The sequence below is a fragment of the Oreochromis niloticus genome, linkage group LG10, assembly GCF_001858045.2.
Source record: "Oreochromis niloticus isolate F11D_XX linkage group LG10, O_niloticus_UMD_NMBU, whole genome shotgun sequence".
NCBI lineage: Eukaryota > Metazoa > Chordata > Actinopteri > Cichliformes > Cichlidae > Oreochromis > Oreochromis niloticus.
Window position 1 is genome coordinate 10023035 of NC_031975.2, and position 24417 is coordinate 10047451.

Here is a 24417-nt window from a genome sequence, read left to right on the forward strand (position 1 = left end):
AAAAATAAAGAAGCATTGGGGGACACCTTGCTCTATATAAATGAGAGCAGAGGAGAGGCGAGGTCAGTCTTTCTTTGTTTTTGCCCACCCTGTTGGTGTTTTGCTTCTTTGTCTTTGTCTGCTAACCTTGCTGTTTTTTGGAAACTCAATAAACTGCTATGCAACATTTTTTTTTTTATCCAGGAGATCTCTTTTTGAGTGTTTGCACTCTTTAATAGGTGCTAAAAAGCTGAATCCATGGGTAACCAAAAAACTAGTGATAATTTTTGACCCAGCACAGGGTTTACAATGCTATTATTTGTAATAGCTTATCAATAAAGCAAGTCTGAAACCTGTTTTAACATTTTTATTTTAATTTGTAGTGGATTGCAGAGACATTATAAGAATGAGGAACTGCAAAGTGATCATGAAAAGTAAGAGGAAATGAACAACATTCAAATACGACTACAGATAGCTATTAAAGGAACAAAGCTTGTCACTGACGAGGTGTTGGTTTCATACATATGTATGTGCATACAAATGCATAACTATTTAAAGTCAACACACATGTGAACATGCTAAAACACTGAAGCTGTGCGAATACATATTTAAAAGCAAACTTCAATATTTCAGTAGATAAGGGTTGAAAGTTTGGCAAAGTGTTGTACAAAGCACCAAAACACAAACAACAACAACACTAATGATAATAGTTAATAGAAGGTAAGAATACACCACTCTCATTCTGCAACAACAGGATAGTAAAGCAAGATTTGAAGCAGTTAGAATTGTTGTAATGAAGACTGAGGGATTACTCATTAGATTTTAATTTGTAGGTTGAAGCCTGAACTTGTTGCTGTTACTTTACTATGACTTTTATTTTTACTGCCTACCTATAATACAGTGAATATAAACATAACAGTATTGCACAAACGCAATTACAGAAATTTCTGTTAAACCACACGTGCTCTTTATCTGAAATAGTAATAATATTTATGTCAAGAGGACTCACCCTAATTAAAAACAACAGCTTGATAGAAAAGAAAAAGCAGACAGAAATCAGAGCTATACCGCAGGGAGACAGAAAATGGGGGAGGTGTGAAAATGTGAATTTGAAAGAGCGTGTGGAGACGAGAACAGGAAGAAAGAAAAAAACTGTCTAGGAAATGACAATACAAAGGCAGAAGTGCAAATGCTTGCTGCTAAACAAGTCACAGAGCGAGAGAAACTCAGATGTGCAATCAGGGATGACAGTAGGTTCTAAAGAAACGACTAATTTTGAAGTGAAGAAATATTGTTAAAAACAAGTGAAACGCTGGATATTGACCAAAGCTGAAATATGGGGTGAGTCATTTTCTTACATTAGTTATATTAATCAATTTTTTTTAACTGAGGAAAAAAACACATGTTCATTCCAATTTTGAATGACTCGTGAAAGAATGTGTAAAACAACACCGACTCTCATAGTGCCCGCTATATTTTACCGAAAAGATCTTTAGTTTTGTCTACATTTCCTGTTGTCTGCAAGTGTCTGAAGCTTATAACAGGTGCTTCGATTATTACAGTTATTGCACATAGACTAAAAATTTATCTGCATTCCCTTTGTTCTGAGAATGTTATTTAATCCAAGAAGGCATTCTGGGGAACCAAAACTTTTTGAGAACTTGGTGCATATGACAGGTGAAATACAGTCCATATTAGGCATTGTACTGATCACAGGAAGTGGTCAAAACATGAAAACCTTTGTGACAGGAAGTAAAGCTTTCCCACAGGCTACAGACGTTGCAAGTAGCAGACTGAAAATAAGTCAGTGTCATAATGCCTTGTAGAGACATGTAGTCTTTTTATTATTTCATTAATTTTTGCATACAAACATTCAAACCACACAGGATAAATACATAAAGGTATAAATGTATAATTGTTTTAATGAAATAATCATCAAAAACACATACTTGCCCCATTACTTTACAGTGCACAAATTTAGGGTTCTGAACCTCTGTATAGCTATGAAACATTACTTACTTTTCAAATGTGCTAAACAGATTAACTAACTAGAGGAATTAATTTGATTTTATATACAAAATTTGAACAGTTTAGAAATAGAAAAGAAAGTCCACCCTGTATGTATTTCATAGAACTTGAAAAGTTCTATGTGTCAGGACATAATAAATAAAAAATATATAAAAGAATATGATTATTTTAAAAAAAGGTCTTTGCTAGGTTCTAAAATAATTTTAATACAATCTGGATGTGGAGTTATATAGGCCTTATCACACAATTATAACATATTTATTTAACAAAACTAAACCCAAATTTAGTGTGTTTGTGCTGATATAGTATGTTTGGGATTTACCAAATATTGCACGGTTCAGTACCCAAATAGCCAAACTCTAGTGTGGTCTGTCTGGAAAACATTGTTCCAGAAAGCTTGTGGTTTATTCAGATAAAACTTTGCAAATATTAAATGTTCTTTAGAGAAAAGAAACTGTCTCCTGCAACTTCCAAACAAGCAATGCTTGTTCAGTCTTTTTATAATTGTACTGTCAGGAGCTTTAACATTTAACATGCTAAACTGAAGCCAGTAGTGTGTAATATGAAGGTCTTGGGTTGTTTGCAATTTCTCATTTGCTCTTTGCTTTTTTAAAATGGTTTTTTCAGCCTTTTTTTGATAGAAACAGTGAAGACAGGAAAGCAGCGGGAGAGATAGAGGAAGACATGAGGCAAAGGGCCGCGGGTTGGGTTAACCCATACGGCATGTGGTCGCCTGCTCATCCCAGTGAGCTAAACCAGCACCCAGTCGGTCTTTATGGTTCAAGCTTGGGTCCTCTACCTGGGAGCTTTAGGGTCCTCAAAAGTATCTTTGCTGTTCCTAGGACTGTGGTCTTGTGGACAGAGATCTCAGATGTCATTCCTGGGATCTGCTGGAGCCACTTGCCCAGTTTGGGGGTCAATACCCTGAGGCACCATCGTTGCCTTCATCCTTCACATCACCTCATGCTCCTCTCCCAGCCCTTGGTATTTCTTGAGTTTCTAGTGTTCCTTATTCCCAATGTTGCTATCACTTGGTATCGCTGCATCTATCACTACGGCCATCTTCTTCTGTTTGTCCACCACTACTACGTCAGGGCATACTTGGCACAGATGTTTCTGTATACTGTTCCAGCCACTTGATTATAGTGTTCCATGTATCCCCTGCCTCCTAGCATCTTACACCTTTCTGTTATGTGCTGGATCCCAACCTCTATCAGTCGTGTGACTTAGACTTCTCTGCATTAAATCATACTTGTTATTAATCTCTGTCTCTCTTCTACAGCATGTCATTTGTCCTGTCGTCTTTCTTTCACCCGAAATGGTCACAGTATATGGCCGCCCCTCCCTAAGCCTGGCTCTGAAGGAGGTTTCTTTTTGTTGAAAGGGAGTCTTTCCTTCTCACATTCACCAAAGTGCTTGCTCATTGGGGGTCATATGATTGTTAGGTTTTTATCTGTATGCACTATTGTAGGGTCTACCTTACAATATAAAGAACCTTGAGGTGACTGCTGTTGTGATTTGATACTGTATAAATATAATTGAATTCAAGTCAATTGAATTGAATTCTGCTTAAAGTTTGTTCCCATACTGACATAATTAGTGCCTCTGTGGTATCTTTTAGTCATTGTCCTGTCATTGGTAAGATTTTTTAATAACAGGTGCCTATCCTTCCATTATGGTTCCTCCTATAGCACCTCTTGTTTCACGGGTTTCTGGTGCACTAAGCACGTGATCATTATAGCCAGCTTCCTGATGTACTTATGGATCTTTGTTGTTTCATCCAGAATAATGGTTCTGATACTTACTACTAATCTGCGTCCTATCTTCCACTTAGCGTACAATCTGAGGGTGCTGGACTGGTGATACCCTCTAAGCATGATAAGGAGCTTTATTGTCTTGACTCAGTGGATTTTATCTCATCCTTCATTTAGTGGAGCGTGTTATCTCAACAGGGTATCCAACAGGGCAGGGTAGGTATTGATTGCCTGGATCTTGTTCTTCCCATTCAGCTGACTCCTGAGGAAGCGTGAATCATGTCAGGGGTTGGTGCTATACAGCTCTTCATATTTGAGACTTTTCTAGGATGTATGGCACTGTGATGGTTACTGGATCCTGTTCAGGGAGCACTGACTGAGCATTGATGTTGCACCTACAAATATTTGTGAAAGAATGGGTTGGTCTAAGGGGCTCAGTGAATTCCAACATGGTACTGTTCAGAGTACTATGTTGGAGTACCAAGCAGAATTAAGATTCTGAGGCCACAAAAGTGGAAACCTTCTGCCACCTGGCTACTTCTAGAAATTCTGTACATAAAAATTATTAACGGAATTGGTGAAAAGGGGCAGCCCTGGCGAAGACACGCACCAGGAATGAGTCTGTCAATGTCTGTTGGCAATGCAGACATTGCTCCTGCAACAGTTGTATAGAGACTGAATGGCAATGGACCAGACATATTCCTGAAGCACCCCCAGTAGGACACTCCAAGGGACACAGTCGAATGCCTTCTCCAAGTTCCCAAAACACATGTAGATGGATTGGACACACTCAAATATTCTTCCAAGGATAAAGAGCTAGTCCAGTGTTCCATGAATAGGATGAAAACGGCATTGTTCCTGCATTGTTTGTCAGTTAGGTTTGACTAATTGACAAACTCTTTTTCAGCAACCTGGCATACATCTTCTCAGGGAGGCTGGTATTCATAAAAAAGCATTTTGTAAATTATTTATCATAACCTTGGTTTTACTTGGTCTATCAACACAATTTAAAAACTAGTCTATAGTTTATATACACTCTTAAAACAAAAACAAAAAATAGACTCCACGTGGCTGCACGTAGACTCTGCTTTCTCTACAGAAGTCGATTAAGGAGGTTCTTGAAGTATTCTTTCCGCTACCCAATTATATCCTCTGTTTTTGCTTCAGCTACTGCCCAAGACATGTTCTGCTTGGCATGCTAGTACCCATCAGCTGCCTCAAAAGTTCCAAAAGTTACCTAAATCTGATAGGACTCCTCATCTCTGGTGTCCACCATCTGGTTCAGGGATTATTGCCATAACAGGGGCCACCCACCTTGCAGCATCTCCTTGCAGCTGCCTCAGCAGTCTAGGTGCAGATTCTTTCTCCAGCCACAGAATGCTGCCGGAGGTGGGAGTTGAAGATCTCCTGGACTGGGGGCCAGCACACCCTCACTGTATATTTAGGTGTGGCACATGTGTCAGGCATCCTCTCGCCACCTGATTTAATTAACCACCAGGTGGTGATCAGTTGACAGCTCAGCTTCTCTCTTCATCCAAGTGTCCAGATCAAAAGGTCACAGATCAGATGATATGATTACAATATTGATCACTGATCTGTGACCTAGGATGTCCTGGTGCCACTTACACTTATGGACATCCTTAACATGGTGTTGGTCATGGACAAACTGTGGTTTGCACAAAACTCCAATAATGAAACACTCCAAAGGTTCAGATCAGGCAGATAGTTCCTTGAAGTACTCAGTGACCATAAGAAGGCTGGGTACTCTGAACTGTTGCTCAGCATGTAACCCCCTCCACCATGGGTTACACGAGTCACGAGTCCAGTCGTAAAATTTCCTCATTAATAAATTTAACTCTTAGTGGTATTACAAACAAATTGGAAGCGATTGGGAACAACAGCAATAAAATCATAGAGGGGGTTCTCAAACTTTCTACAGACCTCCGAACTTCATGTGACCTTCAGATTAGCTCAAGAACAGTGTGCTTCATTTAATGGGTTCATTTAATGCTTCATTTACTGGGTTTCCATGGTCGAGCAACTGCATCCAAGCCTTACATCACCAAGCGTAATGCAGAGCATTGGATGCATCACCAACACTCTATAGAAGTCGAAACCCGTTCTGTGGAGTGACAAATCATGCTTTTCCATCAGCAATCCAATGGATTAGTCTGGGTTTGGCAGCTGCCAGGAGAGTAATACTTGTCTGACTGCATTGTGCCAGGTGTAAAGTTTGGTGCAGGGGTATTATGATGTGGCCTTGCTTTTCTGGAGATCAGCCTGGGCTCTTAGCTCCAGTGAAAGGAACTCTTAAAACTTCCCAAGCATTCCCAGCCTTCCAAGATGTCCATAAAGACATTGATGAGCAAGTTTGGTGTGGAACATGACTGGCCTGCACCTGAGCCCTGACCTCAACCCAACTGAACACAAATGCACTTCTGAAAGAATGATCAAAATTTCCTGTAAACTCACTCCTAAATCTTATGGAAAGCCTTCCCAGAAGAGTTCATGTTATAGAAGAATGTTCATGCTTCTTTTATCTGTACACTTACACCATTTTAGTATTTTGTTCTTGCACTGCATCTGGTCATCTTTTTTTTCTAATCATTCCCTCCAACAGTGAGTCCAGTATCTGTCAGGTGAGGGCAACGGTCATGCTGTATGATGACAACAGCAAGCGTTGGGTGCCAGCAGGATCTGACAGTACTTCTATAAGCCGTGTCCAGATCTATCACAACCCTTCAGCAAACACCTTCAGAGTAGTGGGACGCAAACTACAGGCTGACCAGCAGGTTCAACAAAAGCATACACACGAAACCAGACAATTACCTTCTCATGTTCTGATTGGACATATATATGTGTGTATATATATATACACACATATATATACATATATATATATATATATATATCCTTTGATTTCAAGTACTCCTTTTAAAACACACTGTGTATTCTGTTCACCTTGCACAGACTTAACAGATGAATACCCACAACATATATTGGTTTATTCCATGCACATTACAATCTACTGTTGGCCAAGCATCAGCAATATGATCTCACATATAATTATATATTTAAACAAATTCACTTCTGGCCTGACTAACTTTACATTTAATTTACATTTACTATCCTTCGCTTCCTGTTTTCATCAGGTGGTGATCAACTGTCCCATTATCAAAGGAATGAAGTATAATCAAGCCACACCAAATTTCCATCAGTGGCGTGATCACAAGCAGGTGTGGGGGCTAAATTTTGGCAGTAAAGAAGATGCTACTCTGTTTGCCAACACCATGACGCATGCTTTAGATACTGTCAGTGCGCCGGCAGTCGCAGGTAACCACACCACTGCAAGAAGACATGTTAGATCCAGATCGTGCAGTATTCCTGTCTGTCAGATTTGGCGAAGACTGAGGACCCTAAATGCAGACTCTTAGACAGGCAGGTTCCAGTGAATGTAATCCTTTATTGAAGGTAAACCAAAAGCCATAAGAACACACAGAAATGCCTGGAAAACCCTGGGAGCTAAACGAAGATGGAACATAAGGAACAATATGTTTTATAAATATTAGTTAATACAATTATTTTTGATTATTAGGCATTTATTCCAACTACTTTTTTGGAGTTTTATCTGGTCTATAACTCTGTTTAGATATTTATACAGAAAAACACCTTTCTATGCCTGAATTAAAACAATTCTTCAAAGAAAAGTGAGATAAAAATTTCTTCAAAGCATTGTAAAAGATTCCCTGCCAGTTATCAAAAGGGCTCAATAACAATTCTTCTTACCAAGGGTGGCTCATCATTAGATTTATGGAGCTATTATTTTTTCACATACAGCCAGGCAGGTTTGGATTGTTTTTGTACCTTAACAAATGAAATCATCATTAAAAAAATGATTTTATGTTTGCTTTGGATTATCTTTGCATAATATAAAAATTTGTTTGATAAACTGAAACATTTTAGTGTGACAAATTTGCAAAGAAACTAAGAAATCAAGAAGGGGAAAATAGTTTTTCACCACACTGTATCAATCTATTAAAATATTTAATTGCAATTAATCACATGATTCTATATAGTTAACTTTTTAATCGCATTTACAAGAGATTTTTTTTTAACCTGTTCTAAATGTATCTTAACAAGGTATTCTTCATGTTTCTAATATTCTTACCAGCATTAAGTTGGAGACAATTGTATTTTCCTTATTCACATTTATGTTTATTATTATTGCACAAATCCAAAACAATGACAACTCCCGAAAAACCTCAAAGGAACTGCATGCTCATAACATAGTCCAAAAGTAGACACCAAAAGTACCACCATATATTCCCAAACAATGGAAAAAAGTACCCGAGAGCTGCAGCCGCCTGTTTAGCTATTTAGCTATGGCTGTTGAAGGTTTGTTCGTTCTAGAATTGTCTCGACATCTCTGTTAAAAACTGTCCAGCATGGTCTGCCTTTGGCATCAGGGAGGAGGGCTCTCCGCATCAGCTGTCTACTTAGCCACCAAGTGGCATTTGAGACTCAATGTGGTAACTCAGTTCACATCAACAGTAAATACAAATAACTCTGGTTTTGTACAGAGAACAATCTGGCATAGCTTTGAGATTACTGATGCATCACTTCCAAACATCCTGAACTACCAAAGGTCACAGAAAGTGCAGCCGTACATTAATTGAGAGTCAAAAAAATAGAAGCGTTAAACTGAATTTGCATGACTGTGTTATCATCTCGTTGGCTTTGAGAGCCCTAATATAAACATACATGCATATTTTATATTATCCATTTAATATATTAATTTTAAATAATTTCAATGCTTTTTCTTAGGCCCAGCTCAGAACGGCCCCACTGCACAGCAGCTGGAACAACAGAGAAGGTACAGCTCATTCTTAATTATACTAAGGCTAATATCTATTTTGTGTCATTGATTTTTAAGTTTTGTTTCTGCTTTTAATTAACATTTTAAGCAGTTATTACATACCAATAAATACTACAATGAAAATGCAGAGATATGTTGTTTACAGCAGATAGTCCACATATCTATTTTCTCCTGCTTCTCTTGTCATGAGTTCATCAGTCTAAAGGCACTAGAATACTCTCTGCACTGGTTGCTTGCTCTGCACAGTCACTTCTATTTATGCTCACCATTAAGATGTAAATAGCAGCTGCATTATTTTCCTGAACAACAGCTTTCACTGCTTAGACAATACCACATCAGCGCTGATATAGAAAGAGATGAAGTCAAAACTGAAAGCAAAGTCATTGCCAAGTATTTTTCCATAAAGTCTCGTGTTATCAAAATTTTTCCACTCCCTCTGTAGAATTTATGAAACTCTAACCTTCTGATACATCATTAGATATCATTAGAATGGCAGAAAAAACTAACATGACTGTACACTTGACTGTCAAAACCTAGCTGTCGTGGCAGCAGTGCAATGCACCAGGTTACAGAAACTGAGAAGTGCACAACTGGGTGAAGTGACACCAAAACAAGGCTGGGTGCCAGTGGATGTGACATTATTTTTGGCGCACACAGTCTAAAAGCAGAGATGTTTACTCCTTGCTTATCTCACCCACCTCCTAGACCTCTTCAGGAAGACACCAAAGTGTTTCCCAGCCAGCCAAAAGTAATGATGTCGTGGCTGGCTTGTATGTTCTGGGTTTGCCCCGGCGTCTTCTTCTACTTCGGCATGCCCAAAATACCTCAGCTAGGAAGCACCTTGTAGGTGTCCTTGTTACATTCTTGAACCACCTCAACTGGTTCCTTTCGTGATGGGGGAGTAGCAACTCTACCTTGTGCCCTTGCTGAATGACTGAGCTCCTCAATCTACTGTATCTCTAATGGAGGAGGCATGCTTCTGCGGTGGTCCTATGGACAGACTATGCTTTTTCTGCTGATAAAGACCTCCCCCAAACTGCACTAAAGTGATGAGTAATGAATAAACTGTTAGATGACAAAAATAAAATGTCCTTTTTTCCACTATCTACAATTGAAAGTACAAAATATGAGAAATATGAGAAAATAAACTAAAATGTTGCTTTTATTAAAGTAAAGCAAATCACAAAGTAACATGAGAAATTTAACAAGGTAAATCAAACCTGCGACAGGAAAAACAAAACAAAAAACATACTGCAAGGGAGGACACAACTTTGAGGGATAATGTGACAAAGAACAAATGGAGAAAATATATACCCACCAGGGAAAACAGCTGGATGGAATTAGACTAATGAGACAGGGGCAAGCAAAACTAAACACAACACAAGACACGAGGGACTATCAAAATAAAATAGGAAGTAATACACCGAGACCCAGGACTAAGACATGAACTTAAGAGGAAATAAACAAACATGGAGACATGACTGACTGGGGTGACAGAAGGGGAACACAAAAACAATGATAACTGAAGAATACATAACCAAATGAGGAACAGAGACTAGAAACAAAGGAAATTTAACATGATGAAAAAAGAAACTAGAACCATGAACCAGAAATATAGATAATACACTATCTATAAATATAAAACATAAACAGAAGACTGTAGAGCTCAAACACAAAACTCATCTTTACCTAGAATGCACCTAAAGACCTATAGATTAGGAGAGCAAAACTATAATACAAAAATAATCAAAAATGAGTCAAACCAAAAAAAACTTTTTTAAAAACCATGGCACTTGGACTGATGGAAAGGAAAGTTTCTTTGGTCCAGCCTACTTAACATCAAAGTGGGTTGTATGTGGCCCACAAAGCAAAAATGAATTTGACCCCCCCCTCCCTGTTCTACATATTGTAGCTGTTTGCTGTAAATAAAGGGCAATGTCACAAACAACTGTTCTGTGGCACACTCTCCTAGTGCTGTGGCTGGTCCTTCATTCAGCCATAGAGAAGACTGAAGCTATAACACCTGAAACCAGGTGTTAAACAAATGAAAATTGTCTACTGTAACCATGACATCACTTTCATGCTTTTATATTTTTTTGCCCCTCTAAAATTTGTGGTGAACTCTGCTGTTACTGCATTGCCATGGTCCACTTTTCAAACAGTCAGCCAGTTAGTCACACCTATCCATAGTGTTTTTGGAAGACTGCACGAGAGATGTTTGAGTATGTTGAAAACCCCTCTCCATAGGCTTGGCATAGGCAAATACATACGCAAATGGACACATTCACTGTATCGTAAATTAAACATAAAAGAAAGTTCAGACACACTCCAGGCAAAGCTCATTTCCAATGCTTACATCCACTATCTCATTCTTTTGGTCTCTTGGATATAGGTAATGGTAGGAAAATAGACTAACCTTTAATGCTTAGCTGTCTCTTTACTATTGACAGTGTAAAAGTTGGATGTAGCTTTTGGATATGAAAAATGGAGCCAATGCAGTGCCTGACAACCTGCGTTCTATCTCATTCTATCTCAGAATCAGAATACTTTATTTTATTCCTTGAGGAAATTATGTAATCTTAAAATCAGCACAGCTTTGAAGCAAAAATACTTCCAGTCCTATAGACGTCTAAGAGAAAACCGCTTTCTGTCTTGACCTGTAAATACACTATATTACACTATAGTATTTATGAATCCTGGATTCATCAATGACTCCATGGATTTATTCACTGAATTTCCTCGCTACTAAATATTCCACAGTCAACTGTTGGTGGTATTATAACTAGATGGAAGTGATTGGGATTTACAGCAACTCAGCCACGAAGTGGAAGGCTGGATAAAATCAAAGAACGGGGTCATCAAATGCTGAGGCACATAGTGCACAGAAGTCTGCAACTTTCTGCAGAGTAATCACTACAGATCTTCATGTGACTTTCAGATTAGCTCATGAATAGTGCATAGAAAGCTTCATTTAATGGGTTTCTTTGGCCAATCAGCTGCATCCAAGCCTTACATCACCAAGCGCAATGCAGAACATTGGATGCATCTCACCACCACTTGACTCTAGAGAAGTGGAAACATATTATCAAAAGTGACCCACCGTTGACAATTGAAAGGAGCTCTTAATGCTTCAAACATGTCAGACATTTTGGACTATATCATGCTCTCAGCTTTGTGGGAACAGTTTGGAGATGCCCCCTTTCTGTTGCAACATGACTGTGCACCAGCATTGCAAAAACCCACCTCCTTAATACTAGATAAATACACTTATTTTTGGAGAAGATTTGTTTAAAACAAGTGAAATTATCTGCCAGTGGGGTAAGTGTTTTTTTCTTAGTAAGATTTCTTGAAATAAGAGCAATATCTAGATTTAAATAAAGCTAAAAAATAAGTCTTTTACACTTATTCCAGGCAACAAATCAGAACATTGAAACTTAAAATAAGCTTTAACCACTTATTCTAGGCAACAAATAAGATAGTTAAATCTTAAAATAAGCCTTACACACTTATTCCAGGCAATCAATCATAGCAATTGAAACCTAAAATAAGCTTTAACCACTTGTTCTAAGCAAAATGTTGAAGAAATTAAATCTGAAAATAAGCATAAAACACTTATTCTAAGGAACAAATCAAGGCAAATAATCTAAAAACTAGTACATTAAATCATTTTAAAGATACACTGCAAAAATTACCCATCTTAAAATAAGTTAAAAAATAATAGATTGTAGTCTAAATCTTCTTGAATTTAGTGAAATAATCTGCCAGTGCAGTAAGATAATTACACTTGATAAGAATTCTCAAAATAAGAAAAATAAAGCCAAATGAAAGCAGGCAAAGTATACTGTGTACATGACCTTTATTGGAAACAAACTCTCCAAACAGTAACAAATATTTCAGTAAATCATAGTACACAAAAATTTAAAGACACACTGTAAGTGTAACATTGTTATTTTGTGTTCCTTTTAGAAGTGCTAAACCAGTTAGCTACTCAACATATAAAATGTAATAAAAAGAGCATTTGCAATTTTAAACAGAATTTGCAGAACAGATGTGTTTAAAGAAAGAAGCACTGTATTACATTAATAAGAATTTTAAAAAAAGAATTCAAGTGTAAATTGCAACTTCAAAGCTATCAGGTCCAAACCTTCCAACACAGACCTAAGATACATCTTGCTCAAACAGCTCTACGTTTCAATAAAAAATTTCTACAGCCTGCCATGACTTTTTTGTATGAGCCTGTGGTGTCTTACTCATGGATTTTGTCCTTTAACACTTCAGTCTGAATGACAGACAGAAGCGTTGCCACACATTTAGGATAGGTGAGATGCAGGGTGTAGTAGTATGCCATAAGACACAGCAAACCTTCTCCAAGGTCATCTGCGGCAAATGTGGTGATGGGAGTGGTTCCAACTGCAATAAGACAGCGGGACCCTTCAAAGAGCAGAACAGGGCTGATGCTGGATCTTCTGTTGGCAAAAGAAAAGCAAAGACAAAATTGTACAATGTACGGAGAAACTCCAAAGCTATCAGGGTAGTTCAAATACTTAACCACAAGTATGTATTAGACTTAGACTTCACTTTATTGATCCCTTTGGGGTGCACCCTTGGGGTGATATATGAATGATGACAACCATAGATCAGATGTGCTACAGACCATATTAATGTCATTTTTCTTTAGATTGACAAATACTGTATAGAAAATCCCTAATATTCATGCCATTGAAAAATGTAATAAATTCTGACTCATCACCGTTAGGATTATGTCTTTACACACTTTAGGAAATGACAAAGATACTGCACCTGTGATAGTTAAATATGTAATTATTTCCATTTTGTTTTTAATTTCTTTATGATTTTCTTTATTATTTTTATTGAAATTTTTGATCAGTGTTTGTGCCATTTCAGATTTCTGCACACTTTTTTTTTTTTTTTTTAAATATAAACGACATTGTTGGAGGACTTGGCATGGATAAAAAGGCCATATGCCAAATGAACTGTTAAAGTGAATGCTTTAGGGGCATTATTTGATAACAAATATGAAGAAACACAGACCTGAAGGACATGAATCAGTGCTTCACTGGCATGTCCCATCTGGGTGGTGCAGCTCATGATGGGAAGAGAGTTGGTAGTGGCCTGAACAGGGCTATGTTTAAACAGAACAGGAAAGAAAGAACTAAATCAACTTTCAGTTCAATATTCAATATTATTGCCATAATTGTAATCTTTCACTTACAACTGTTGTCACCAGAACTGCTCCTGGTGGCAAAAGCATGTTTGATCCACCACTTGAATCTGCATCATAATCTTCTCCCTGGTCACATGGTGAGATATCCATGAGATGCCTTTTCTTTAGTTTCTTCCTAAATAAGAAAACAAAAACAGTTATATTACAGGAGTCCTAAACAAAATGTGTTGTGCTAGATGTTTTTAAATCAAAAGCGGCAAAACTTGCCTCTTTGTGAACTTGAGCCTACAACTGTTTCCTCCTCATAAAATTTTCAGGCCCTGGAAGCAGGTCCCTTAAATCGTCCCTACTGAGGGTGTGGAGCAAGACCTCATCTATGTTGGCAGCTGTAAATAAAAGTCAGTAACTTTCAGAATTGTAAAAGTTGTACATCTCTTTAAATGTATACATTTCACTGCTCAAAAAAGGAAACAATTCCAAATTGTCATTTTGTCAAATACATTTAAATGTAATTAAATATATTATTGATCTAACAACATAAAAATGATTCTATGTACGATCACTGTCAGTGTGTGCAACACAAAATTCATTTAGACATTAATTTGCATAAATATGCATATGCTTGGCCTACCATTTAGAACCGAAATCATCCAAATAGGGCTGTGCGATATGACCAAAATCTCATATCCCGATATTAAGACATCTATCGTCCGATAACGATATAAATCACAAAAACTTAACATTTTCTGTAAATTCAGTGACTCTCGGGCAGCTCGACTTGCGGGAAATGTTTCTGGGCGTCATGTAGCTGGAGTCGAGTGTTTTAACCGATGCATGAAACTATACATTTTTAGACATTAGTTGTAAGAGCCACCGTTTTCTTTGTGAGTATTTATTACACAGCGTGCTGCGGGGAAAAGCCTGTTCTAACGTTTGAGTCTAAGGTTTATTTTTTAGCACCTGACGGCTCTTTTTTGCTTCTCATCCGTAAATACTCTGCATCTTTCACGTGATTCAGTTTATTTTGAAAAGTCTCAACAGGATCTTGAGCTTTATTGTGAAAGGTTTATGTGGAAAATAAACAAGCGGACACGAGGTGGTTTTACCGTCGTTGTTGCTAACGACAACGCATAAAAACAAGCGCTTGTCCGTCTGTAATGTGGTTATATTAAATATAAGAGAAAGAGAGAACTTTAGGAAATTAATATAGCCACTACAGTGACCATCAAAATAATGAAAAAATATTGCCGTAAACGGTTTATTTTGCGACACCACGAAACAAACGATAGCGTAAAATAAAACGCTTATATCGAACAGCCCTACATCCAAAGCCTCCATGATTTTCTGGTGTAGCTTTTGTCAGAACTTTTCCCTGAGGACAGAAAAACATATATGTTTGGGTCAAAAAGAAAAACTGAGTCAAGACACCACCTGCCATGCCAAAGTCTATGCAATCAGACACCTGGATAAGGTGCAAAAGACAGACCAAGTAGAGCCTGTGTTAATTCCATGGTTAAGTCTTATAAAATTGCTCACTTAAAATTTATGACAAGGCTAATCCAAACTAGTTTTCAAACTAAAACCAATAGTGCCCAACTGCTTGTCAAATCATTCAACAAATGATCAAAGCTCAGATTAGGCCACTTCATCCAATAAGAAAAAATGTTACCTCAGTTCATCAAGGTTAAAGTGACCTGATTTATATTAATAGTTTACAACATAAATAATTGGAAGTAAGTTCACATCTCCAACTTACAATAGTTTATACGATTAATCATAATCTGTCGGAAATGAAGCTTAAAGTAAATCTATAGGTAAAGATGTCATTCATAAATGTGCATTATTTTATTCCCTTGTGTTATCTTTAATTTCATTACCCAAACTGGACTTGCAAATAAAATTTGAATAAACTCATGTTGGTTAAATGTAGTTTTGGTCATAAAACAGTTAACTCTTGATGACTTAAGTAAATCTTCATTTAAATTAAATATAGATCTGTCCAATCCCCTTTCTTTTTCCATAACAAAAAAAAACAAAACACAAAACAGCATTGTAAAGTTACGAGCCCGATTGTCAGATTTGTCTCAAACCAGTATTGGTCCTCCCAAGTTGCACACACAAACACACCAAGTGCAGTGCAGTGCAGTGCAGAGCGCGCGGCTTAAGAAGGGAACAAAAAAAAACCACACTGCAGCTTTTTATTCTCCGTGGGTGGGACACCCAAAACGGACTTTTGCAAAGGCGGATATCAACTGTAGTTCTTTTGTCGTATAGCTATGTTAAGTATATTGAACACGAAACTAAATTTACCCAACTAGCACCATTAATAATTTTAAACTCTCACTGCATGCTAACAATTCAGCATACTGAATGAACTAAGCTAGCTAGCTGGCTGGTAGATTTGGCTAACTACCCATTGGTAGTGAACTGATAATACTGCCTTGGTAAAACTTAACATTTGACCACGACTGATGTTACTACAGTAAGTCAAAGCTAAAAGAACCTTAAATGTTTGCAAGCAAAAGTTAATTACCTTAACAGAATCCAGTCCGAACCTGCTCCCTCGTATCCTTCGATTCGATTCAAACAGTGAGATAATGGACAGAGCCACTTGAGGGCAGCCAGGGGGGAGGTAGTGTTACACATTTTCGTCTGTGTAAAGCTTGTAAAACGTGAACATAACATGCATAATGAACCGGCATTAGAAAAACTAATTTTAACAAATAACCCATCAATTACTATGACTGGTGTAGTCGTCTTTACAATTACATTACTACACAAGTTCACGGCACTTCACTAACCCCCCTCAGAGACATCTATACTGGCAGACTTCAGCAGAAAGCCAGCATCATCGTCAAAGACCCCTCGCACCCTGGACACTCACTCCCCCCCCTTCCCTCTGGTAAACGCTACAGGTCCATCAGGTCTAAGACAAACAGACTCAACAGAAGTTTTTACCCACAGGCTGTCAAACATGCCCTACCTCCACCCTGATTGGAGGATAACTGCACTGCCAACACTCATGGACATTACACCTTAATTATAAATGGTATTTCTGTTTATACTTCAATGCAACCAACACCCCTACCTCTTTAAACTGTATTTATTATAACCTTATTTAGTATAGTTCAAACAGAACCCCCCCACTCAATGTGCAATATCATCCCCCCCCCCACACACTCAATGTGCAATATCACTGATCACACTGCACCTCTCAATGCACCTGCTAGTTACATGGCATGTATGTGTATGTATATAGATGTAAGCGTGTATGTGGAAATATGTGTGTGTATGCATGTACGGATGCAAATATGTATATATACATATATGTATGTATGTGCGTGTATGTTTGCAGGTGTATGTATAACTTGTACATATCTTTCTTGTGTAAATGTAAATTTGTCTGTTATTGTGTAAATACTTACGCTATTGTGTACTCCACACACATGGAGAGATGCCAAACTGCCTTTCACTGTTCTTGTAACAGTGACAATAAAAAGCTATTCTATTCTATTCTATTCTATTCTAAGTTAAATGCAGACTTGGTATAAACCACCCCTTCAAACTTGGTATTGACCTCTACTACTCTGCCCGCCAAGAACTTCTTTCAGGTCTTTTCCCCAAACAAGATGGCATGTTGGAGGTGTTGGATTTGTTTTGTTTTGTGTTGGATTTGTTTTGTTTTGTTGCCTTAACATTAAAGTCTCTTTTGAGCCATATTAATACAATTCATAGCAGTAGTCCAGACTTTTGTGTGATATGTGGGATTGATGGTTGTATGGAGGAATACAGGAACCTAACCTAGTGCTAATACATTATTTAACTTTTTAATATGAACTAGAACACCAAAGTGTTAAAATGTGTCATTTAATTTTTATTTTACATTGTGTATTTTTATAATATTTTATTAAATATTTATTTCACTACGATTCTTTTTTGTAATAATAGAAACATTTTGAGACACTTTAATTTTAAGCACCTGTTTAAGCAGCAGCCAGTGAGCGTTCAGGTCCCGCCCACTTACCCTGATTGCCTGAATAAGAAATTCAGTTGTTAAATGACTTTCTGAAATAAATACACCATTATGAAAAACCCCCATTATGAAACAAAAACAGATTTTGGGAAAAAGAGATTTTGGAATATAAACTGATTGAATTTAATAAAATGTCTCAAAAAAGGTTCTATAATTCATAAAAAAAAAAATTAATGCTAGTTTAGCTTCAAGTGACAACAGATTAAAACAATCCTCTGGACAAATGCTTATATTGATCAAGATTTTGCCATTCTTATTGGACAGTGTTGTAGAGAAAAATCCCTTTATCCAGTTTATTTTGGATTTAATTGAAATTGTTAAAATACTTTTTGCCCCAGTTGTGTCTTTACAGACTGTGTCCAAACTAAAAAAAATGATAGAAGATTACATGCTGCAACTTCCCTCTCAGATTATTGCCCTGGGACCTGTAATTTGTCATACGTGTATGAAAGCCGAGTCTAAACACAGTTTTTTTTAAACAATGTGTGCAAGTCTCTTGTAAACCACAATCAGCTGGTGGAGTGTTGTCAAAGTGAAGCAGGAACTGAGCATCTGATATTTGTAAATGAGAAAGGACTAGGTCCTGTATCAGAGGTTGCTAATATGGAGTTTTTGGTGATTGAAGATGCTACACATCATGCTGTTAGAATAAAGTAGCTTATTTTACATGGTAACAAATACATCTGTGACAGGTCTCAGATATAAATATACCTTCCAATGACTGACTTTCTTATTTCAAGGAAAAAGGTGAATGTTTCTTATTTTGAGATCATTTTTTGTTTTACACTCTATCTAAAAGCTATTTTTGCTTGAAATAAATGTAAAATGGTTCATTTTTAGATTTACAGCCTAAATAAGAAAAAAAAAGTAATATATACTTGAAACAAGTCTAATCATCTCACACATGAGACTGGAAACTAGCTTGTAATGTTCAAAACAAGATGGACAAGATAATCTGGCTAAATTTAAGACAATAAATCTTGTTAAGCTACAAGAAATTTGCAGTGAGTGCACAAAGCAAAGTCTATAAAGACATTAATGAGCAAGTCTGTTGTGGTAGAACATGACTGGCCTATACAGAACAACGATCTTAACCCAACAGAACACTTTTGAGATGAGTTAGAACATAGACTGTGAGCCAAGCCCCCTCATCAAAGATCAGTGATGAGGGGGGTACCCCAGCTGGGTAGCTTGGGGAGCCCCCCTGTAAGAAGGCCAGATACTCTAACCTGCTGCTCGACACGTACGCACAACCAACAGTCAGGACCTGTATCGAGTTGGTTCTGTACTACTCCATCAGATCTGCTTAACTCTGTGTTTCCTGACTGTAGTTTAAAACCACAAACTCTTGGGACCAATCTGGACTCTTTGCATCTCAGATTTAATCAGAGGGGAATTTTATAGTTTGCTAATTTCCTGGATTCTCTTTCATACTCCCTTACCACTTGAAAAGTGTTCCTCCCATCCATGTCCATAACAAACAACTACAATTGAACAGAGGTGGTGGCTTTCAACACCAGCTTCAACCGCAACTTACACCGTGCCTCAGTTGACCTTAATAGGCCACATGATAGGGTGGGTCTCACAGAGGTTTCACTCTTGTCTTCTTCTGATGGTAATGACCTATGCCTTTTTTGACTCACATGATCTGTATTAGGTCAACAACCACCTCCAGAGGGGACACCACTAGGTGTTAAATACCTGGGATTCTTTTGTTTGTCTTTTGTTTCTGGAACCCTGGGATGAGAGGTGAAGCATACTCAGAAACTTAAAGAAATCAAGTTCCTTTCTTTTTCTAACCTCTTAAAACTACCATGATTTGGAAGACTATGAACCTCCACACACAATATAAAGGATGGATTTTTAGTGAAATATAAACACATGTATTATATCTGTTGAGTTTTTATACAAACAGCAGTACTTAATGCTAATTTATCTGCCCATATTTGTCCAGACTCGAACGTCAGAAGCAGGAACAACAAGAGAAGGAACGTCTGGAGCGAGAACGCCAGGCCACTGTATCAGCCCCTCCTGCCCCTCCTGCCCCACCAGCTACTTCACCTGCCCCACCAGCACCCCACCACCTCCAGGTCCACCCCCACCTCCCTCTGGGGGATGCCCACCTGCACCTCCACCACCTCCATCTGGAGGTATGGTTCCACCTGCACCTCCACCCCCACCGGTTGCAGGAGGCAGTGGAGGAGGTGGAGGTGGCAGTGGAAATGATCTGGCTGCAGCTCTAGCAGGGGCTAAATTGCGCAAAACAGTGAAGGTATGAGCAAACACATATATGCATATACATATATGGGGTGGCTGTAGCGCAGGAGGTAGAGCAGGTCACCTACTGATCAGAAGGTTAGTGGTTTGATACATGGCTCCTCCAGTCTGCATGTCAAGTATCCTTGGGCACGATACTAACCCCAAGTTGCTCTCCCATGCGTCCATTGGCGTGTTGTTGTATAGAGCACTTTGAGTACTCTGGGAGAGTAGAAAAGTGCTATATCAGTCCGTATTTGTATTCTCTAAAACATTTTACTGTTTGTATTTAGTTTTATGTTTTTCAAAAGGATCTATCCATTGGACCAAACGGCTTTAAACACAGTGATGTGCATTTTTTTGTGTTAAGGATGAGGGAGGCTCAGCAGCCCCAGCCCCCAAACCACAGTCCTCATCCGGTGGAAGTGGAGGAGGTGATCTAATGGGAGAAATGAGTGCCATCCTTGCAAGAAGGCAAGTCATAATCGAGAGATATAAATCCTTGTGATAGTCTGATATGGAGGATCTCATTGTTTGTATTGTAATGGATTTATTTTTTTTAATAGGCGAAAAGCTGCTGATAAGCCAGCTGTAAAAAAGGAAGAATCTCACAATGTAAGCCCAGTGCTCTCAAGAAGACCTATAAGATTTTTTCTTGTGGGTCTTTAGTATTTGTAGATGTAATAAGATTTAAATATTAAATGATAACTGTAATTATCTTTATACCTGACCACAGGAGGATTCTGAGCCCTCTGTATCGAAATCCTCAGTTGTAGCGGGTGAGTAATCACATCTGTGTAGATAAAGAAAGATAAATGCCTCTCTTTACACTACAGCCCAGCATTGTACATAGACTTTTTGTGAAAAAAAAAACTTAACAAAACATTTAATTTGAGGATATCAACATGAAATGGAATAATAAATGCAACATTTTCCAGAAATCAATCAATCCAAGGAAAAATCTGCCACCATGCCAAGGTAAGAGACTGGTTCAGACTTTCACTTTACAACTGATCCATACATTATACACTAAACAACAACCTATTCTGAGCCATCCACAGCAATTCAGCAATCAACAACTTTCTTAAAACATCTGTGTTCTTTGCAACAGAGCCAAATCCTTAACCACCAATCAAAAAGACTCAAGCCCAAGTTCAAACTCTGCCACTACTCCAGCGTCCAGGTACTAGTCTCCCCCTGACTCTGCCTACTACATGGGTTCTCTTCTAAGAGAACCCATGTAGTAGGGTTCTCTTAGATCTTCACATGCATTCAGTGAAGATCTACTCCAATCTGAAAGAGATACTTTTTTGTTTGTTGGTGTGTGCTGCATTTCTATTTTCTACTTTGTCTTACTGTTGTAAGATTAACTGCTTTTATTGTTTCTGTCCGAAACAAAGTGTGTTGCTTCCCCTGGCCAGCTCATATTTGAGACAAAGATAATGCTTGGTTTTTAACCACATGTTCCCACAGATAACCAGCAGAACTGTGAGCATGACTGTACAAATAGCTTACTCTGTTGTAATCGCAAAACTGCAAACATTAGGTGAAAGGCACACCAGAGAGCTACACCCAGCCATAGTTTTATGAACTGATTAATATTTGTCAATGCAAATAATTAGTCTGCTTGTCTATGCACTTATTTAACTTAGATATTAAAACTTACTTTATTATTTTAATATATGTATTCTACAGCCATTAAAATTATTTGTGCTTTAATGCAAAGTGACACAAAGCATATAGAACATTTATACAACTTTCATATTTGCTGAATATTAACAACAAACATGTCAGTTTTTGAAAAGCTGTATTTATTTTAGGCAAAACGGATCTTAGCTGACTGCCTGTTACAAGAATAGGCTTGGCAAGCACAGACACCTGATGTCTGATAGAACAATTCATTTCAATTGTATAGCGCCATATCACAACAACAGTTGCCTCAAGCATGCCATCTGCATCATCCCCACTTAATAATAATATAAAAATGTGATATTTTAATAATAATTTTAAATTTTAATATTTTCAATGTGGTGGCCTCAAACTTGCTTCAATTTAGTTTGAGAGATTTCCACATAAAATTCCAAATTATTAGTGATTATTTCCTTCTGCTTTGAAAAACACACTGCGTGTGACACCTTCCCATGCTGCCACTATCCTGCTCAACTGATTCAGTGAGTATTCCACTTTTTGTAGCATAGCACTCCAAACTAATTTAAAAGAAAGAAACATCATTGGAATGCGTACATGAAGATAAAAGTAAGTGTTTGGCCTGAAATATGACCTCTTTGATTGTGTTTGCGTCAGTGTAATAATGTATCTTTCTTTTGTAGGATGAAGGTGGTGAAGAAGAACTCAGATGGTACAGGAAATGATAGTGATATGGAAAAATTTAAACAGGTTTGTTCCTCCATCTTTATATAAATACACACCAATATCCTAGAACTCCTTAGTAAACAGTATAACTTTCTGTGATGATATAAAACTATTTTAGTTCCTTTGAAACAAGAGAAGCTATTTAGTATGTAAAATATGTGTTCTAAGCCTCTGCTTGTTTTTCCCAGGACTTGCATTATAAAGCCATTTCATCTAAAGGACCTTAGATTATAGTTGCAAAGCCCCTAGCGTTGTTTCCAGATTTGTACTATTGTACACACAAAGTTTTAAGGCTCTTTATTAAAACAAAATTTACTTCTTTTATGTAAAACCTCATACTCTGTCTGCATTTGAAGGAAATCCTTGAAGAAATCAAAAAGGAACTCTACAAAGTAAAGGAGGAAATTATCACAGGTGAGTTCTAACGTATATACTATCCATAAACACTATGTCAGATGAACCTAGGGCATACATGTAGAAACTACTCATATACAGTATGTTGTGATCTTGTGTTATACCAGAATATTGCTCTGTTTTTCTAGCTCTGATGCAGGAGCTACAAAGGTCACAGCTCAAGGATGAAGACTGAAGAATTGATCAAAAGAAAAAAAATGGATGCTTATCTTGCAGTGCTTGCAGTGTTTTACTCTGGCGAAATTATTTTATTTTACATTGTTTAATTTGTTTTCATGCAATTGACTTTAAAGTCTGATCAGTCCTAAGACTATGAACATGAACACATTTTCAAATAAAATATTATTTTCATCATTTTTCCCCGATATCTTGCTTAGTTATAGAAATCAGAAAGAAATCCCAGTTATTGTCTAGGAGTTGTAAATTTTAGTGTTTCATGTAATATTCATCAACAGACATATGAATGACACGCCCAGGCATTTTTATCAGTGGCAGGTAACAGTAATCTGCTCAGACAGGTTGCTGACACTTTTACCATCAAACAATTTCAAGTTCTTGCAAAATTAAAGAACTGGTAGCAAAAGTGCACACTACTGGTTTTGTAGCTACGAGGATATACATTTTAGCACATGTTAACTTACATTCTTGAAAATGGGCCAGAAATTTGACTTTTTAATAGAATATTCAATTCAGTTTCAATTCAATTCAATTTTATTTATATAGCGTCAAATCACAACAACAGTCGCTTCAAGGCGCTTTATATTATACAGTATTCTATTCTAGTAGAATAAAATAGAAAAGAATAGAACTTTGGGGAGTTCCATTCCGGGAAATTCCAGCAGCTCTAGTTGAATATCTAAAATTACACAACATTATTCAGGTGAAGTTATTTACATGTATGTACATTTCAGGTTATACCAGGAAAAACTCCATATGACCCCATGTAGGACTATGATACCCTTCAGATGTGAAAACATTATTTTTGATATTCTTTCATTGTCATCTAATAAAGTACTCTTTAAAAGTACTCACAAATAAAGCTTATCTTGTTAAAAAATAATAAAAATTGTGACAAGCAAGCAATTTTTGTGTATGATTTTTCATTAAAACTGTGTAAAAACTGAATTTATAATGTTTTTAATATAATGTAGGTCACATACACTTGATTTAAAAAAATAGAAGTTAATAAAATTTAAAAAGCTAGGTGGTATTTTATAATATCTACACACTATTAAGCATTAAAGAAGTATTAGTTAAAACTCAATCATAAAATATTGTTCCTCCTTAGTATGTCATTTATATACATGTATATGAATAGTCTTGCTTAGTAAGGTCATATAAAAAGGTCATAAGGTCATAATTTTTTTTTATGTTTTCTGCTTTATAAATGATGGATTAACCATTTGCAAATAAAGTACTAATCCCTAGTGAGCATTCTCTCTTAAGCGGGTCATTGACCCACTATTAATCAATAATAATGTGCCTCACCACATGTAAGAAGATGTGAAAAAAGCTGTTG

General features: G+C 37.2%; 1 protein-coding gene and 1 long non-coding RNA gene across 2 annotated transcripts; one reads left to right on the forward strand and one right to left on the reverse strand.

Moving 5' to 3' along the window:
• Positions 1–1137: 1137 nt before the first annotated feature.
• Positions 1138–23977, forward strand: LOC100692448 (vasodilator-stimulated phosphoprotein). Its single transcript, XM_005453912.4, is given in 14 exon segments — positions 1138–1320; positions 6382–6553; positions 6914–7094; positions 8586–8634; positions 19810–19921; positions 19924–20127; positions 20482–20585; positions 20678–20726; positions 20848–20890; positions 21050–21089; positions 21223–21294; positions 22442–22508; positions 22841–22898; positions 23027–23977. Coding segments are annotated over 14 exon segments (1203 nt in total). The 5' UTR covers positions 1138–1315; the 3' UTR covers positions 23074–23977.
• On the reverse strand, positions 12477–14002 carry LOC102077459 (uncharacterized). Its single transcript, XR_003222010.1, has 3 exons — positions 13871–14002; positions 13690–13780; positions 12477–13103 (listed from the first exon to the last, which is right to left on the reverse strand). It is a non-coding gene; the product is annotated as an uncharacterized LOC102077459 (long non-coding RNA).
• Positions 23978–24417: the final 440 nt, after the last annotated feature.